The sequence below is a fragment of the Peromyscus leucopus genome, chromosome 6 (genome assembly GCF_004664715.2).
Source record: "Peromyscus leucopus breed LL Stock chromosome 6, UCI_PerLeu_2.1, whole genome shotgun sequence".
Lineage (NCBI taxonomy): Eukaryota > Metazoa > Chordata > Mammalia > Rodentia > Cricetidae > Peromyscus > Peromyscus leucopus.
Window position 1 is genome coordinate 11,013,764 of NC_051068.1, and position 17,237 is coordinate 11,031,000.

Sequence of the window (17,237 nt, forward strand, 5' to 3'; positions counted from 1 at the left end):
TTACAGGTGATTGTGAGCTGCCTGATGTGGGTGTTGGAATGAACTCAGGCCTTGTACAAGAGCAGCAAGTGCTCTTAACTCTTAAGCAATATCTCTAGCAACAGATGTGTATGTATTTTAAGAGCCATTATAATATAAAAAAGTATGACTTAGAAAATATAATAAAATTTGGTTATGTGTTAGGAGCACAGACAAACTAAACTTCATAATAAGAAATTTTTTATTGAGTTTAAAAACAATTGCTTCTAAAACTATCTAACAACGCATTTCAATGTATTTTTCAAATCTTATGTCAAAGCAAAATTTCCAAATTTTTACTTGATTTTATTTCAGTAACATTCATGGCTTCTGAGTCTTCCTTGCTATTGAGGGTTGGCCCTTTACTTCTGGAGCAGGAAGGGAGGAGAATGAAGACTAGTCACTAGAGATATGGCATTGGTAGATGCCCAGAAGGGACATGCATCTTGCATATGCAAAGAATATGTTAAGCCTTCTGCTGGCAGAGGAAAAAGGGTGTTTCAATCATTCCTTATGATCCTAGTTTCTGAAAGGCAAGTCCATGGGTGCTCTTTTCATTTATTAATTCTTACTTGTTTTCGTAGTCCCAATCTGAATTCCATAAGCATCAACATAGATCACATTTCAAATCCTTTATGTCTCTTTTTCTTTTCTAAATAGTATATAAGGTTACAATCATCATTTTTTTTCCCTTGAAAGACATTCTTTTCTGAATCATGTCTCTGAATATTTCTATTTCTTTTTCACATATTATAAAGCAAGCACTGAAAATAGAGGTTCCTGAGACCATACAGCTCATCCAAGGGAGGAGCAGGTGAAGTCTAGCAGGATGAATCCTCAGAGAACTGCACGGTATAAACCAAGTGGACAGTGCCTGCCTCATCTGAGAAATTAGGAGCTTATAAAAATAGTGATATTGAGCTGGGTGGTGGTGGTGCACCTCTTTAATCCCAGCACTTGGGAGGCAGAGGCAAGCAGATCTCTGTGAGTTTGAGTCCATCCTGGGCTACAGAATGAGTTCCAGGAAAGGCACAAAGATACACAGAGAAACCCTGTCTCAAACAAACAAAAAAATAGTAATATATTCCCACACAGGAATGTGAGTCCAGTATTCACGTGTATTCTGATCTTTAAAATGTGGAATTGTGTAGTTTTACAAACATTTGCCAATTATTAACAACACATCTGCAGGGCACAGTTAGCTCTAAGTTTATCAAACTTTCCCCTCTGCTCCAAGTCAATCTGAATCTTGCTCACTGGTTTCCCTTTCTATATGTCCTGGCCAATAGCTGGCTCTCATCAGAATCTGTGAAGTATTTTTAGTTTCCCCAGAAGAGTCTTACATCTGTCATCTTGCCAAGCCCATTCCTGTGTTAGTGGTTGCTCTATACAAACTTGTTTTTGTAAAATTTTATCTAAAATTTTTGTTTCATACAATATATTATTATTATATTGTTTCCTTCCCCCCAACTCCTTCCAGATCCTGCATACCTCCCCTCTCACATAACTACACATTCCCTATCTCTCTACAAATGCAAACAAACCAAGTTCCCCAAAATCATAAATCAAATAGACAAAAAGAAAGAAAGAAAGAAGGAAGGAAGGAAGGAAGGAAGGAAGGAAGGAAGGAAGGAAGGAAGGAAGGAAGGAAGACAAAACAAAAAGATCCCACATATAACAAAAAACCAATGGGCTCCAGTCTACACTGGCCAGCTACTCCAGTGTTTAAGTCCTGCCCTGGAGTGTGTCTAATATACCCAGTGGCACTGTCCCTCCACTGGAGAAAACGAGTGTCCCCTTCATGGCAGTCATCAACTGCAAACACTTCTTAGTTAGGGGTGGAACTTTGTGTCCACTTCTCCTTCTTAGTGCCAGGGTTTTTTTCAGGTTTGAACTGTGCAGGTTTTGTGTGTGCTGTTGCAGTCTGTGAGTTCATGTGTTTCGGTCCTGTTGTGTCTAGAAGATGCTATTTCATTGGAGTCATCCACCATCCCTGGCTCTTAAAATCTTTCTGCTTCCTCTTCCACATAGATCACTAGCCTTGAGGGAGGGATTTGATGAAGACATCCCATTTACGGATGAGTGCTCCAAAGTCTCTCACTCTACACGTTGTCCAGTTGTGGGTCTCTTTGTTAGTTACCATCTATTGCAAGAAGATGCTTCTCTCTAAGGGTTGAATGATACTCTACTCTGTGAGTATAGCAATATGCCATCAGGAGTAATTTTATTGCTGTTTTTGTTGCTATGTTCCTTTAGCAGAATGATAGTAGTAGGTCTCCCCTAGGCCCATGACCAATCTAGTCTCAGATTCTTGGCCAATTTAGCACTATAATGAATAGGCTCCATCTCAGGAAGTGGGACTTAAATCCAAAAAGAAGTAGCTGATTACTCCTGTAACATTGTGCCACTATTACACTAGTATATCTTGCAAACTGGTCTCTATTATAGGTTATAGAGTTTGTAGATGGAGGAAACTGGTGATTGTTTTTCTTTCCTGGTAGTATGCAAAGTACCTTCCAGAGGTGAAGCTTCTGGTTTGGCACCAGCTCAACTTCTCCATGTTTGATAACCCAAGTGAGTAATGTCTTCAGCAGCAAGGATTTACCATCAGGGTATGGAGAATTACCAATAGTCTTACCAATGGCCTGTGATATTTGGGGGTTGGGAGCTATATGGCCAAGGACTCACCAACATGTAACCCATTCCTGGCACTGGAATTTTTACTTGGTGGCATAAGATGTTAGTTGAGGCACTGTCCATGCCATAATATGGTGACTCCATTGAAATTATTTTTGTGTATGTATGTATTTCAGAAAGCCTCTACAGCAGTAGGCTTTCATATGGCTTTTTAAAAAGCCTTTTCATGTCAGTTTTCCTTCCCAACATTTCCTGCTTTACCTTGCCCTCTCATCCCCCTGCTCATTTAATCCTCCATTCTAGTTTCTGCTTTATCTCTTTATAATACTCTATTCTATTTCCTTCTCTTCAAAACATCTCCTCCTCCCTCCTGGTTCCTTTCTAGCTACCCAACTTCTGTGGTTATTTGGATTGAAACACATATATCTAAAGCTTAAACGCTAACATCCACATATAAGAGAAAACACACAAAATTTGTCTTTTGGGGTCTGGGTTTATCTCACTCAGGATGATTGTTTCTAGCTCCACCCATTTGCCAACAAATTTCATTTTCTTTTATCAGATGAATAAAATTCTACTGTGTAAATGTACCCCATCAAAATTCTAACACATTTTTTCACAGAATTTGACTAAACAATTTTGAATTTCATATGAAACACACAGACACATATGTACACGTGCATACACACACTCAAACACATACATACAAATAAAAGTAGCTAAAACAATTCTGAATAATAACATAACTGCTGAAGGTACCACCATCCCAGATTTCAAGTTGTATTACAGAGCTATAGCAATTAAAACAAAATGGTATCGTCATAAAAAGTCAGACACATTGTTCAATGAAATAGAGTTGAAGATCAAGACATAATTCTACACACCTAGAGACATTCAATTTTTGACAAAGAGGCCAAATATACACACTGGAGAAAAAAAATAGCGTCTTCAACAAATAGTTCTGGTCAAACTCGATAGCTGCATGTAGAAGGAAAATATATCTACGTCTATCACAAACTGCACAAAACTCAACTCAAAATGGATAAAGGATGTCGGCATACATGTAGATGCCCCGAACCAGATATAAGGGAATAGACTTGAACTCATTAGACAGGAAAGAACATTCTGGAAAGGATACCAATAACACAGACATTAAAACCAATAATTAATAAATGGGACCAAATTAAACCAAAAAGCTCTGCACAGACAAGGACACGACCATTGAAAGAAAGTAGCAGCCTGCAAAATGGAAAAAAGTCCTTATAGAGGATTCATATCTAGAATATGTATTTAAGAACTGAACATCAATAAAACAAATAACTTAATAAAAGAAGGTATAGAATTAAAAAAGAGTTCACAAAAATTAAACACAAATGGCTGAGAAACACTTAAAATATCTTAAATATCCTTAGCTACCAAGGACATACAAACTAAGATTACTTTGAGATTCCTTCTTTCCTTAGCCAGAATGGCCAAGATTAATAAAAACAAATGACAGCACATGCTGTTGGGCATACAGAGAAAGGAGATTCCTTATTAATTGCTAAAGGAAGTGCAAACTGGTACAGCTCCTACAGTCAATGTGGAGTTTCCTCAGAAAGCTGAGAACGATCTACCACAAGATCCAGCTACAGCACTCTTAGGCATATACCCAAAGAACTATACATCTTACTGAAAAGATACTTGCTCATCCATGTTCATTGTTGCCCTACTTACAATAGCCAGAAATTCGAAACAGTCATGTCTAAAATTAAATTCTTAATTTTCTTTGGAATTCTAAGGATAACTTTTTCCAAGAAGTTATTGTTCATGCATGCCCTGCCCAGCATAACTCAAACTATACATCTATATATATATATTTGGATGTATAGTGTCACCATCTCAGTTTCCTGCATTGCTTAAATCCTCCACCATCTTTGGTTTCAACATCTCTTCAGGAAAACCTCATCTCTCAGACAGCACTTCACAGTGGTCAAGGCTGGTCATTGGTAGTAAACTACTCATACCTCAGTTCTAAGTTTTTCATTTGCACCATTCCCCAGGGCAAGTTATTTCACCTTTCTGTACCTCAGTTTCTCTGCCTGAAAGTAGTTATAGTAATGGTACTCTCTTCACAAAAGTATTGCAAGGATTAAAATGTCTTTGTTAGGTAACAAGACACAAAATGAAATCTTTAATGGGTCTATGTTTACACAATAGACCTCAATTCAATTTGTAAACCTATTTTTGTCATGCTTAGCTTTTTGGGTATTTGTTTTAGAATATATAATTTTTTAAGTACATACTATGTGTCAGGTGCCTTTCTGAGGGTATAACACATTTTAACCTAGCTAGTATTCATCAGACTCTGATTATATGATATGAGGGGTGGTCCTTTATTGGTTTCATTTTCTACATTAGGGGAATAGGTCAAATTAAGCACTTACTTAATGAACCAGAAATCCCCAGTGCAATGGCCTGGAAAAGGAGCTGGCAGTCGGGATTGGAGCTGTAGGTGCTCACTGCCATGCTAAGTTGTATCTTTGGAGTTGGAGTAAGAATCATTCTCTCCTCCTCTGATTTCCATGGAGTAGTTCCTCGCACCTGAAACCAACTCAAGCAAACCCTCGCAGAGCTCCATGCGCACCTTCAGAAAACTGAGTAAGCTTCAGTAAACCTTCAGAATTTGTAAGCTTATATCAGATCTGTGTTTGAACATGAGAGACTATAGGGTGATGCTTCCAGCAACTGCACAGGAAAGGAGTGTTTCCTATTGTGTGGGTGCTAACCATATGGTGGTTTTCTTTCAAGGGTAGAAGGTAAGAGTAGGATGCACACAGAGAGAGGAAGCACAGCATTTCTGTCTTCCCCACAGCTGAGCTTCAGGTGGAACAGACAAGAAAATAAGCTTTAAATCAGTTTAAAAATTTAAAAGGCTCTTTTAAGTTAATGCTCAATAATTTTATCATGGTAATAGTAATGATTATATGCAATGAAAACTAATGATGACTATAAAAGTCTTTCTGTCTCTCTGGATAAATATTCAGAATTATAAGCGAAATAGGGACAATGGCAAAACAAATGTAAAATACTGTGCTGCACAACAGCCGAACTCGTGTTTAAGCCATCTCCAAAACAGATTCTCTGGCTGGAGAGATGATGGCTCAGCCACTACACTTTGAGCATGAGAGTCTGGTTTCAGATCCCCCGCACCCATTCCAAAAGTCGGGCATATGGAACTACAAGTATCTGTCACCTCAGCGACTCTGGGAGGCATAGACAGGCAGGTTTATGGAATTTACTTACCAGAAAGTCTAGTCAATCGTAACTCCTGGTTCAATGAGAAACCTCGTCTCAAAAGGTAAGGTGTTGATCCAACTGAGAAAGACACCCAGTGCTGACCCCTGGCTTCTATGAGCATGTGAGTATGCATACTTAAAGGAATATGAACATCATATAACCCTCCCCAGCATGTACCCCACCACACACATTCACAAATAACAAAAATTCTTCAATTGTGCTTATTATTTCCAATATAAAACCGAATTCTAAACTGACTAATGTAGCATCTTGCCATTCTGCCAGCTGATCACTATTCCACTTTTCCCTTTTCTTTCATCACATCCCAACCCAAATCCAGTCACTCTCTACACAACCATATCATCTCACACCACTGGGCTTCTGCTATTAGGAGGGCTACCTGAGATGAAGTTCATACCTGACTAACCTACACATTCTATATCCAGCATACTACCTCTTCAAGGAATCCTTCAAGATGCTACCCCAGAGGGATGAATCAAAGCAGCAATCGAGCATCCATAATATTTTCTTCCTTTCCTTCTCTCTCTCTCTCTCTCTCTCTCTCTCTCTCTCTCTCTCTCTCTCTCTCAATTAAGTGATTTACATACATTTCTTACCCACTAAATTGTTTATGAATTCCTAGAGGGTAAGATAATGTCTTACCTTATTTAGTATTCCAAATAGCACTTAATCAGTGGTATGTAAAAGAAATCTCATTGGAGGATAAGACTAAAGCTTAATGAGTATTATGACCTGACATGTCATTAACCTTCAGTGAACTGAACAAAATTCCAAGCATAATCTATGCTCTTAGGAACCTTTTAAATTGCTTTGCTTTTAAAAAGTAAAATAAAAGGAACAGTATTACAATATTTAGGTACAGTGGGATAAACATTTTTTTAAAAAAGAATTTTATTTGTCAAACTGGTCCTTGTATTTTCATAGTAGGACATTATAGTTGACGAATAAATGCTTGCCAGATAAGAGAAATATCCAGTCTTAAGTAAATAAAAATTACAACCTGCATAGTTCATAATCTCTATGGAAAATATAATCTTTGTGCCCAGATTCCTGCAAATGGTGTGTGTATTGGAGAGTAAAACTTCTGGATGGCTCACTTTGTGAAAAAAAAGCATTTGTTTTGTGCTCTGCCAGATACTCAATTCAGGAATAATCATGGATTAGTGGAGGCAGCTAGCCAGCTATACTTAACCAACAGACAGAGAATTTTAAGCACAGTAAGGATTGGGAAGCCCCATGAAAACAAAGAGGACTTGAACATCAAGCATCTGCAGAAGGCAGAGGCAACTCAGGTTGTTATTTACACTAGATGAAGTACAGCATTTACAATTGGCTGCCCAAGGAGATGATCTGGCACGAGGTTGAGTCCGGTTGGACTGGCTGACCTCAGAGTCCCACTGAGACCTGTCATTGCATTGTGTGGTAGTCAGCAGCTCAGGCTGCGGAGCATGTTGCAGACAGACAAACAAAAGCATCACTCATCCATCATTAAACGGAGCATGGGCTATTGTGATAACCGGCAACCCTGTAACACTCCCAGCTGCGCTAGTCAATCTTTTTGTAATGTACAAATGTGAGGCTCAAAACAGAACAGTCTAACTTCTTTTCTTTGTAGGTTGTTCTATGAAATCCTCTCCATGGAAAAAATTTCTTCATCTTTTCTTGATTGTCAGTATATGGGTACAATATTAAACACTATTTTACTGAATAAACATGTGGATTGCCATCTACTTTACTTATTATCTGGTAATGGATTATAAATTACTGTTTTAGATATGTTTCTTATTTTTTCCTAGATTTGGTTTCCTCATTCATAAGTCAAGTGTTATGGTTAGAATTTTGTCTGTTTGACACAAGCTGGTGTCTTCTGGAAAAGAGAACCTGCATTGAGAACACGCCTCCATCATCTTGTCAGTGGGGCATTTTCTTGGTTAATGATTGATGAAGGAAGGCTGAGGCCACTGTGGGTGGTACTGCACCTGGGCAGCTAGTATTTGGTGATATAAGAAAGTCGGTTGAGCAAGCCATGTAGGGACAAGCCAATAACAATGTTCCTTCATGGCCCCTGTGCCGAGGGCCGTGAGAATATACAGCAGGTGGCAATTAGTTTTTGACAAGTTGACCCACCAGACCCACCAGCCCTATAACTCCCTGATGGGGAGCCCCACCTAGCAAAGCCATGGGGTCACTAGCTCTGGAGACCAGTTGTTTTCTGTCTGTAACTTTCTCGGGTGCCACTGTTATGCCTCCTTATTAAGAACAGCTGTGGGGTTCCTTCCACAGCCCTTTGTAATGTGTTTGACATCTCTGGGCACACATTTAGCTGTGTATTTCTGTTTAAACTGTATAATTCTGATGAACAGAAATATTACCAGAATACTCTTCTTTACTGACACAGGAAAGTAACAGTATTCTCAGTCTCAAAAACAGCTTTTTACACATTTTGCAAAGACCTTAGAACTAGTCCAAAACAGACTAAGCTGCCCCTACAGAATATACACAAAGACTAATTCCCAGGTATTGTTTATTGCTAAATCAAGGCCAGGCTGTTTACATCAAGACATAGTCCTGGCAGTAGCTCCCTTTCTGCATGTACACTGACCGCTTGATTCAGCCAATTGTTTAATGTCTGGGACCCCTCACCAATTAGAGCTATGTGCATGGGTCAATGTGACATTACTAGCCTAAGAGAAACTACATGTCTTATCTTGTGTTTTGAGAATGGGTAGGGCCCTGAAAATGTAACTTATGATTGTCCAGAGTTTGGCTGTGAGGGAGCAGCAGCGGCGGCAGTGTGGTGAGAGACGGCTGTGTAGAGCTATGTGAGAGCTGCTGTAGAATGTGAGTGAAGTGTATGAGTGTGTGTGTGTGTGTGTGTGTGTGTGTGTGTGTGTGTGTGTGTGCACGCTGAGTGAGAGATGAAGAAGAAGCATGAGAGAAGTATGAGGGAGTGAGTGGGTGAAAGAGTGAGTGAGTAGAGGAGCTGTGCCTAGGAACTGTGTAAAGCGCTGCACGGTGAGAGAGCTTTGTAAATGAGGTGTTTGGCTGTGGCTCTGTGGAGATTTGTAACTGTGTGGAGGCAAGGAAGACGACTCTATAGAAAAGAGATGCAGATGAGCAAGAGAACAATTTTAAGGAGAAGTGGAAGAGGAAGTTAGCATCAGAAAGCGTGTGTGTTTCCTTATTTCACCAGTCATAGATTCAAACTTGTTCCCAATTACCCTCAGATAAAAAAGTTCCTCCCCCTGGCTACTCTGAGGCATTCCTTCTATGCCCTGAGCTGATCCTGGGAGCTGTCTCCCACAGTCCGCATTACCCCTGCTTCAGGACCTGCCTCCAGGTTCCTGCCCTGCTGAGTTCCTTTCCTGGCCTCTCAGTGACGACTGTGACCTGGGAGAAGTGAGATGGAACAAATCCTTTCTTTCCCCTGTGTGCTCTCGGTTGTGGTGTTTTTATGCCAACCGTGTCCTTTAACAGGGAGAGACTGAGAGATGCTGGCAGGACCTGGCAGCCAGGCCCACTTTGCTGCATTAAATAGGCACCTCAGTTAGCCTTTGGCCTGGGTTTGAGACCTAACAACTATTATGTTGCTACTGACTGCAGAGGCCTGGATTTACAACACAGCATTCTTATTTAGTACGTACATATTGAATGATATATTTAAATTCTAGTTGGTTGGTATATAAGGAAATCAATGAGGAAATTTGGGAATAAACCAAGAATACAACTTTGCTACTATCTGATACTGTTGATCATCTAATCCTTTAAAAAGTACTTTTGGAATTGGAATGGGGAAAAAAAGAATTAGAACAGAGACTATGGGGTTGAGTATCTACCCATTTCTCTCCTTTTGCATCATTTTTTTTCAAAGAGTGTCACAATTCAGTAGAGCTTACTCAGTCCAAGTCACTGGTTATTTCTTAGTTCCATCAATTCTGTGTTTATCATGTCTCCTTTCACTCAATTGGCTATTTCTATGAAACTTTAATCCCAACCTTCTTTACAGAATTGTCAAGAACATTGTACAATTGAAGCTAGGAAGCCTTTCTTGAACATCCCTGGTATGTCCAGAGCTGGGGATGTGGAAGTTAATTACCATTGACTTAGTACTCACCATTGACAAGCAGACAACTAATTATAGCACACAGATCAATAATATATGAAGTGAAAGGACCTCCTGGCTGGGATTGTTTACCTATGGTGAAGATGAATCCCTTGAATTCTAACTAGAAAAGAATATCGGAGGCCAGCAAGATGTCTCAGAAGATAAAAGCATTTCACACAAACCTAACCTGAGTTATGTCACTGGATCCCAAAAGGTGGCAGAAGAGAACCAGCTTCAAGAACGTTGTGTGATACACACCCTTGCATGTGTCTACTCATCACACACACACACACACACACACACACACACACACACACACACACACACCAGTGAGAACATACTTTTAGAAAGAAAAGCAATGAAGAATGACATCATGTTTAAGTTCACACGGTGTTTGGAGGAGGGGACTGAATGACTGAAGTATGTGAGCTATGTATGAAAAACACAGTACGTTATATGAGAGCAAAAAAATGAGAGCGGTTAAAGTGTGATGATGTGAGGGCGAAGACTAACTTGCAATAGGATGTTCAATGTCAGAAAGACAAGCTGAGAGCAATAGTCCAAAAGAGAAACTGTGTACGGCTCATGGCACAGGGACAGCCTAAGCCTGTTCGAACCCCCTCAAGACAAACACCAAACATGGAACTGCAGGATCTAATCTCTGCCCAACTGGCCTTATGGGTTTGTTTCATTTAGATTTCTTTTGGTTCAACTCGCCACACCCCTATCATTCTCTTTTTAAACAGGAAAGTCATTCTGTGTGTGTATTTCCTTTGTGTCTCCTGTCCCTGCATTCCGTCCTTAGGGTGGTCGAGCACCCGTTGAAGCCCTGCTGGCCGGGACACTGTGCTTCTTACCAGCTGCTCACAGCTAAGTATAACTTGGGGGTTTGAAGAGACTTTGAACTCTGGACTTCTGAACAAGAGCAGAACTGTGAAGAGTTTGAGGGACTTGCAAAACTAAACACTTCCTCTCTGCAGTTGCTGTTTTTGAACATTCAGTCACAGTGGTAAGAAAAGGAAGGAATAGAACAGACTTTGTGTTAGTGCCTTGGAGTTTTGACTTCATTTTATACAGCATCAGTAGGTCAATGCGGTTTATAAAGTGACAAGGCAATTACTTTTTAATTTTAATTGATCTATAGACATTATAAAGGTGATTGCATAGAGGAGTGACTAGGGCCCCCATTCAAAGGGCATATGCTTGAAAAACATGAAAGCTAATGTGAATACTAACTTCTTCAGCATGTGGGTATGAAACCCAAGCCATGTAAGTCCAGATCCACCACCACAAACATCACAGCTTTACATGCGGTGCACTGTATCCCTTTGTCCCTTCTGAGCACAGGAGGAACGCGAGGCAATGGGGTACCCCTCAGCCATCCACCACACCCGTTTGAAAGCTGAATTTGCACAATAGCTTTTGAGAGGCCTGTCACTGCTCTGTGTTGCCTCTGTCACACTTCTCTGTGGGAGCTGACATTTTGCTGATACTTCATCAGGCTGGACCACCTGCTGAGAACCAGATTGGTAAGGGAAATGCATCTCACTGCAGGGAGGGATGAGAAATGTATTATTTAAATACAATTTATTTTACAGCAACGTTTAAAAAAATGAGATCTACAATCGCTTTGGAGGAAGAAGCATTTGGTTGCATCTGACATCTTTGCATTTGCTGATTCTCAAGACGGTGAATTGTTCTAAAATGTTTTCAGTCATCTGGTTGTTTTGTTTTCTTTCACACTCTTTTTTTTCTTTCTACTTTCAATGCCTATATTTTTTTCTTTAATAACGATATTTTAGAAGGTGTGTAACAAAATGCCAGCCCTGGTTAGAGTGAATGAGATAGAAGTTGTTGCAAAACAGCTCAGAAGTTTTTTAACAGGAACAAAAGATCACTCTAAATTAAAATTCTACATGAGTTTCAGAATAAAAGCCTAAAGAGGGTGTTTACACATAAAGCAATACTTTCTGTTTTGCATTTTTGAATCTTAAATTATTTCATCTAAATAATTGTTTTTTTAATGTTCTCATTAATTCTTTAAGAATTTCACAGTGTATTTTTATCTCATCCATCCTAATTTTCTCCTGAACTTCTCCCATCCACCCAGACATCCTTATATCCCCCAAAACCTTTTGTCCTCTTTGTTATTATTTTTTGTTTTAGACCAGCCCAAAACTATTTGTTGATTACTTCAACCAAAAAGGTCAATCTGGTTGTGTGTTTAGAAACTACTCTAAAAAGTCCTGTCTGAAGAAAAGGCTTGTTGAGAATATAACGGGTGTGAGCCTGTGGTGTGCTGACCTCATGGCTACAGCTTGGAACAGCCCATTGCCAAAGGTCCGGAGATTTGTAAGAGCCATTTGAGGTCACATTGGTGTCTAGAATCATGACAGTGGGAGCATCCAGGCTTTACAACGCAGGTCTCTACTACTTCATCATCCAGTTAACAAGCATTTACCAGCTTCCCACGGAAGCAGGATTAAGCCAGTGGCCGGATAACTTTCCTGGAGCTTCATCAAATGATGTTCAAAGCATGGATGTGTTTGGGATGAGCCTCTTCATCCTCACATCTCTCCCCTCTTTTTCTCTCTGGCATTCCCTTTCAGTACTGAAGAAACCTGATGTGTTTTACCTCAAAAAACACATGACAGAAATTTGACCAAATTATTAAGAGGCAGAAAATGGGATTTCTACAGTAGGGGAAATGAACCATCCAGAGGCAACATTACTAGCTTTTTTAAAAGGTCTTTGCTTTTGTTGGTAGTGAACTAATGGATTAAACTCGGCATATACAGCAGGGTGAAAAGGGAAAGGGGTCTCAACTACAAGGAACAAACTACAGCAAGATTAGAGGGAAAGTTTGTTCTAACAGAATTACTAAGCAACCACGTGTTGCTGTAAGAATACATAATTACCATGCACAGATATTTAGTCTAAGATTGGTTAAAGATGATGCCATGTACCTCCCTACCCATTATGGAAGGAAAACAAAGCAGTAAACAGAAAATCTACAACTGGAGAAGAGGGAAACATACCGTCTATATCCTACCATGTGGATATGGCCACAACGTCAGTCGGCAGCACTACTTTCTACCAGTTGTCACACACACAGATAGGTATATTTACAGTTTTTAGTTCTTTTCCATCCATGGTATTCAATGTCAGCTCCCTGGGTATTACACATTCATCCAAATCATGAACCCTGGCATGGTCAGAGTGGTCACAACTCTGCTATATAACTGAGTTAGTTGATCAAACCCCTAGCAGACAGTATATCTTTGTTTTGTGCTTTGGCTCTGGAAATAGTGGTCTGATAATTATAAATCAGGGACAACTTTGTTGATTATTCAGTGACATGCCAGACACAGAATAAATAAATAGAATAAAGATTTTTTTTACAGACACAAAAAGTATTTTTAATCATTTAAATTTTTTAGCATAGACTTATTGCTCATAATAATTGTTATTATGACATTTTCATATATGCCTATAGCTGTGACTCTGTCATTCCTACCTCTACATGCAGTCTAGATATAAGACTAAAAATAAACCATACAACCCCTGTACATACACACAAACACCATACACACACATACACACACACACATACACACACACACACACACACACACATCAATTCATCATAATCCAGAAGATTTTCTTACACTGAAATAAAATTCTCATATAGAAAAATTTACCAAATATTTGTATTTATATTTTCCAAGCAGTGGGGTTTATATTAGGCCAATATCTTTCAAATTATACATTGGGAGATAGTTTAATTGGTAAAGAGGACTTTAGTTTGAATCTCCAGAACTCCCACTCTAAATATGTCATATAGACTATACAACTAATGCCCAGGGAACATTGTGGAAGGGGGTAAAGAAGAGAGTAACTGAAAGACCGGGAGAAGAGCTGCGCAGTGCCATCTGAGCATGACTTGGCCATGACAACGATGAACTGTCAGCAGCTGTGGGCACTGATGCTGGACCCACACATATCAGGCACATATAGCAATCAGCTTTGAATGAGAAGGAGTTCACGGGACCCTCCTATTTGCTGTTGAACTCTGGACAACTAACAGGTTCTGGGTGAGGCAAGGCATAGTGTTCAGTTGTATACCCAGTGGTGAGCCTGCCAGTCTCTACTTGATGGTTTCAAAGCCATGATCATACAGATGGCTCAAATTAAACTCTGTGGAAAACAAAATGAAAACTCATGAATATAGGGGAGAAGTGATGGCCGGGAGGGAGGGAGACAAGACAAAGAGAGGATGAGAGTGACCAGAATGTGCTTTATATGGGTATAAAATTGTCGAAGAACATGTATTGACAAAAGAAAATGTTAGAACTATTACTTTTAAGTCAAGCAAAGTGGTACATACATATCCTTCATTACAGTGATAGTGGCAGTGGGGGTTACTGGCCAGGCAACCCGGCTGAAGGGATGGAATGTGGGCTCAGAGAGGACTCTGCCTTAGAAAATAAAGTGGAGGGTAACTGAGCAACGCTGCTGACACCCACCCATGAAAGTGCACAGGAACATCAGTACCCACAGACACATGCTCACACATAACATCACACACATGGACACAGAGAAATGAGCTTTCCCTCTATCCTTATAACACATTCACTTCAGATAGCCTGTAACTGTTTTACAGTTCATTAGGCAAAGTAACACAGTCTTAAAATTCCTCGAGTGCCATATCGAGCATTTACAGAAATGCTGTATGTTTTTCTTCAAGTATAAGCCTTTAAAAATGCTATGCACTCTTTGATAGTCTTTGTGAGTTCTCACATGTAGGCTCTTCCATTCTTTATTGTAATGACTGTATAATTTGTGTTTTTTTTTTTGTCTCAGTGTAAAATCCAACTGCTCTTGGGAGTGATGGAATATATCTGTCTATTCAATTTAATACATGGATTATAACCTAGTTAATAAAATTTAAGTCAATATTACTCTCCATCAGACACTTCTTAGGGACATCATGAAGCATTTTCTAGAGGTTGAAATCCTAGCATGAAAGAATTGTTATACAACTATTAAAATAAGTATTTAAAAGACTAAAGAGCTTGCTTTTCTCAACAGTTTTTTTTTTCAACTATCTATTTATATCATCTGGCAAGTGAAAGAGTGTAAACTTTATTACCCTCTGCTTAACAATTATTCCATTAAGGTTGAGTTAGACAAGGGGAAATGTCACTTCACTGTGGAAACAGCAAATAAGAAGTAGCTACCTTTTGAATATGTAAATTCTTACCTTTAAGTCCACCCCCCACCTTTCCCTACAGCAAACAAGTATGTTAGGATGTTTGACTGTTACTCTGGCAAACTTCTGCACTATTGAAATGATTGCCAACAGTGTTAGAATGGTCTTGAAATAAAAACTGTCTCATTATAACTGAAACTTGTCAGGCAAAGACCTTGTCCTGTCACTTTTGTTTGAAGGTTATCCTTGGGGGCATCAGTGTATTCCCCAAAATAATTAGATGATTAGCCTGCTGCTAAATACTATCCTCAGGGTGTTTGCTCCCAGTTACCTGTGGGTTTGTCCAAAGTCCTAAGCATGGAATGCTAATTCAGATCACTATGCCCACTCAGGAAACAATAGCCAGTCAAAACCAACGGATTCATGCTTGACCTTAACAAGCCAATTGGAAACATTATGCAAAATAATGTCAAGCCCATAGCTTTACAGAAGCTCTAGGACCACTGGGCTTCACTGTGGGCAGAGCAGAGAAGACAATGCAGGTAGGCTTAGCACATGGCTCTGCGAACACCATCCCCTGCAGGAGACAGGGCAGGCAGTGGTCGGTCTATCGGCTTTCTCAAACAGCTTCAATTTAGCTCATCATTTTTCTTTTTTTTTAGCTCTCTTCAATCTGCTACCATTCCTGCAAAAATGGTAATTCTCGTCTAGAATTCCTTAAGGTGCCTTTTGAAAGAACTCCGAATATGTGGCCCTGGTTTCTGCAATGGCAGCAGCTGCAGCTCCCGACTTGCAGGTCTTTGGCAAGGAAGTTTTGCTACTCTTCCAGAGAATAGAATCTCTTTGTCTTCCTCACCAAATCTGCCTTGCCTTGGGATGTGTCATAACCAAGAGAAAGAGGGAGGAATGATGATGTGTCTTCTGAGACTAGGCTTTGGTCTACTCTTGCTGATTTTAGAGACTTCTTGGAATGCTATCCTGACACTGCTGTGCCTTGGAGCTGGGGCAAACCTTGAGGTATGCCATACAGGAACAGATAGGTTTGAAAGCAGAGATGCTCAACCAAGCCCAATCTGTTCCCAAATGACATCTCTGTTGAAATAGCTTTCTGGGTGACATCAGTGACCCAGAGTAGCCCTGTCAGCTCACAGAATTAAGAAAAGCAATCGATGATCCTTTAAGGCTACCAAACACTGGAATCCTGTTTCAACAACCGTTAGTCAGGTAGCCTGTAGCCAGTATATTGAGCAGCAGCTCAGAGAACAAAGCATTTATATAGCTAACAATTTGTTGACTTTATTCTTCATCCTGTCTGGGTTTATTACTCACACATGGCACAGGATTTTCCTGTGTAACCAGGAGCACAGTCACAGTTTCCAGAGCTTCCATTGCAATGACCTCCATTTTCACAGAGTCCACAGGAAAACTGGCATTCTGGTCCCCAGAGGCCATCAGGGCAGGCTTATAAAATAAAAACATAAAGAAAGATGGCTCCAGATTTCACTCTCCCTGTTGCCTATGTGGGTTGGCAAATTGTGTGTGTGTTGTGGTTTGCAAAGAAAAAAAAATGTTCACTTTGAAGATTTATAGCACCTCCAAAAGTATTCCCTGAAGAAATCAACACAATGCTGTGTCTGTCACTTTGGAAACACAGATATAGTAGTTGCCTTTTTTTCTTTTCTTTTCTATTTTTCTTTTGCTGAAAATGTGTGTGTGTGTGTGTGTGTGTGTGTGTGTGTGTGTGTGTGTGTGTTGTATTTTTTTTCAGGCAGTAACAATGGAAGCCATTTTGATATTCCTCTGGAAGCACTTGTACAGAACAAACATGAAATAGGCATAATTTATAAAAAGCGGCTCAGAAGGCTGCCTCCAAGAGCTAGCTTCATGTCCGTTTTCCTCATCACTGCCTCCTTCTCTAAGCCTAGTCAAGGCAGAGCTTTGGAGTTTGTATTCTTTTATGGGCAT

At 39.8% G+C, this 17,237-nt stretch overlaps 1 protein-coding gene across 1 annotated transcript in view; it reads right to left on the bottom strand.

The window, feature by feature from the left end:
* Positions 1-17,237, bottom strand: part of LOC114695330 (EGF-like and EMI domain-containing protein 1) — a 695,481-nt gene that overhangs the window by 72,412 nt on the left and 605,832 nt on the right. The window contains 1 exon segment of the mRNA XM_037206530.1: positions 16,602-16,733. Coding sequence (XP_037062425.1) covers positions 16,602-16,733 — 132 coding nt within the window.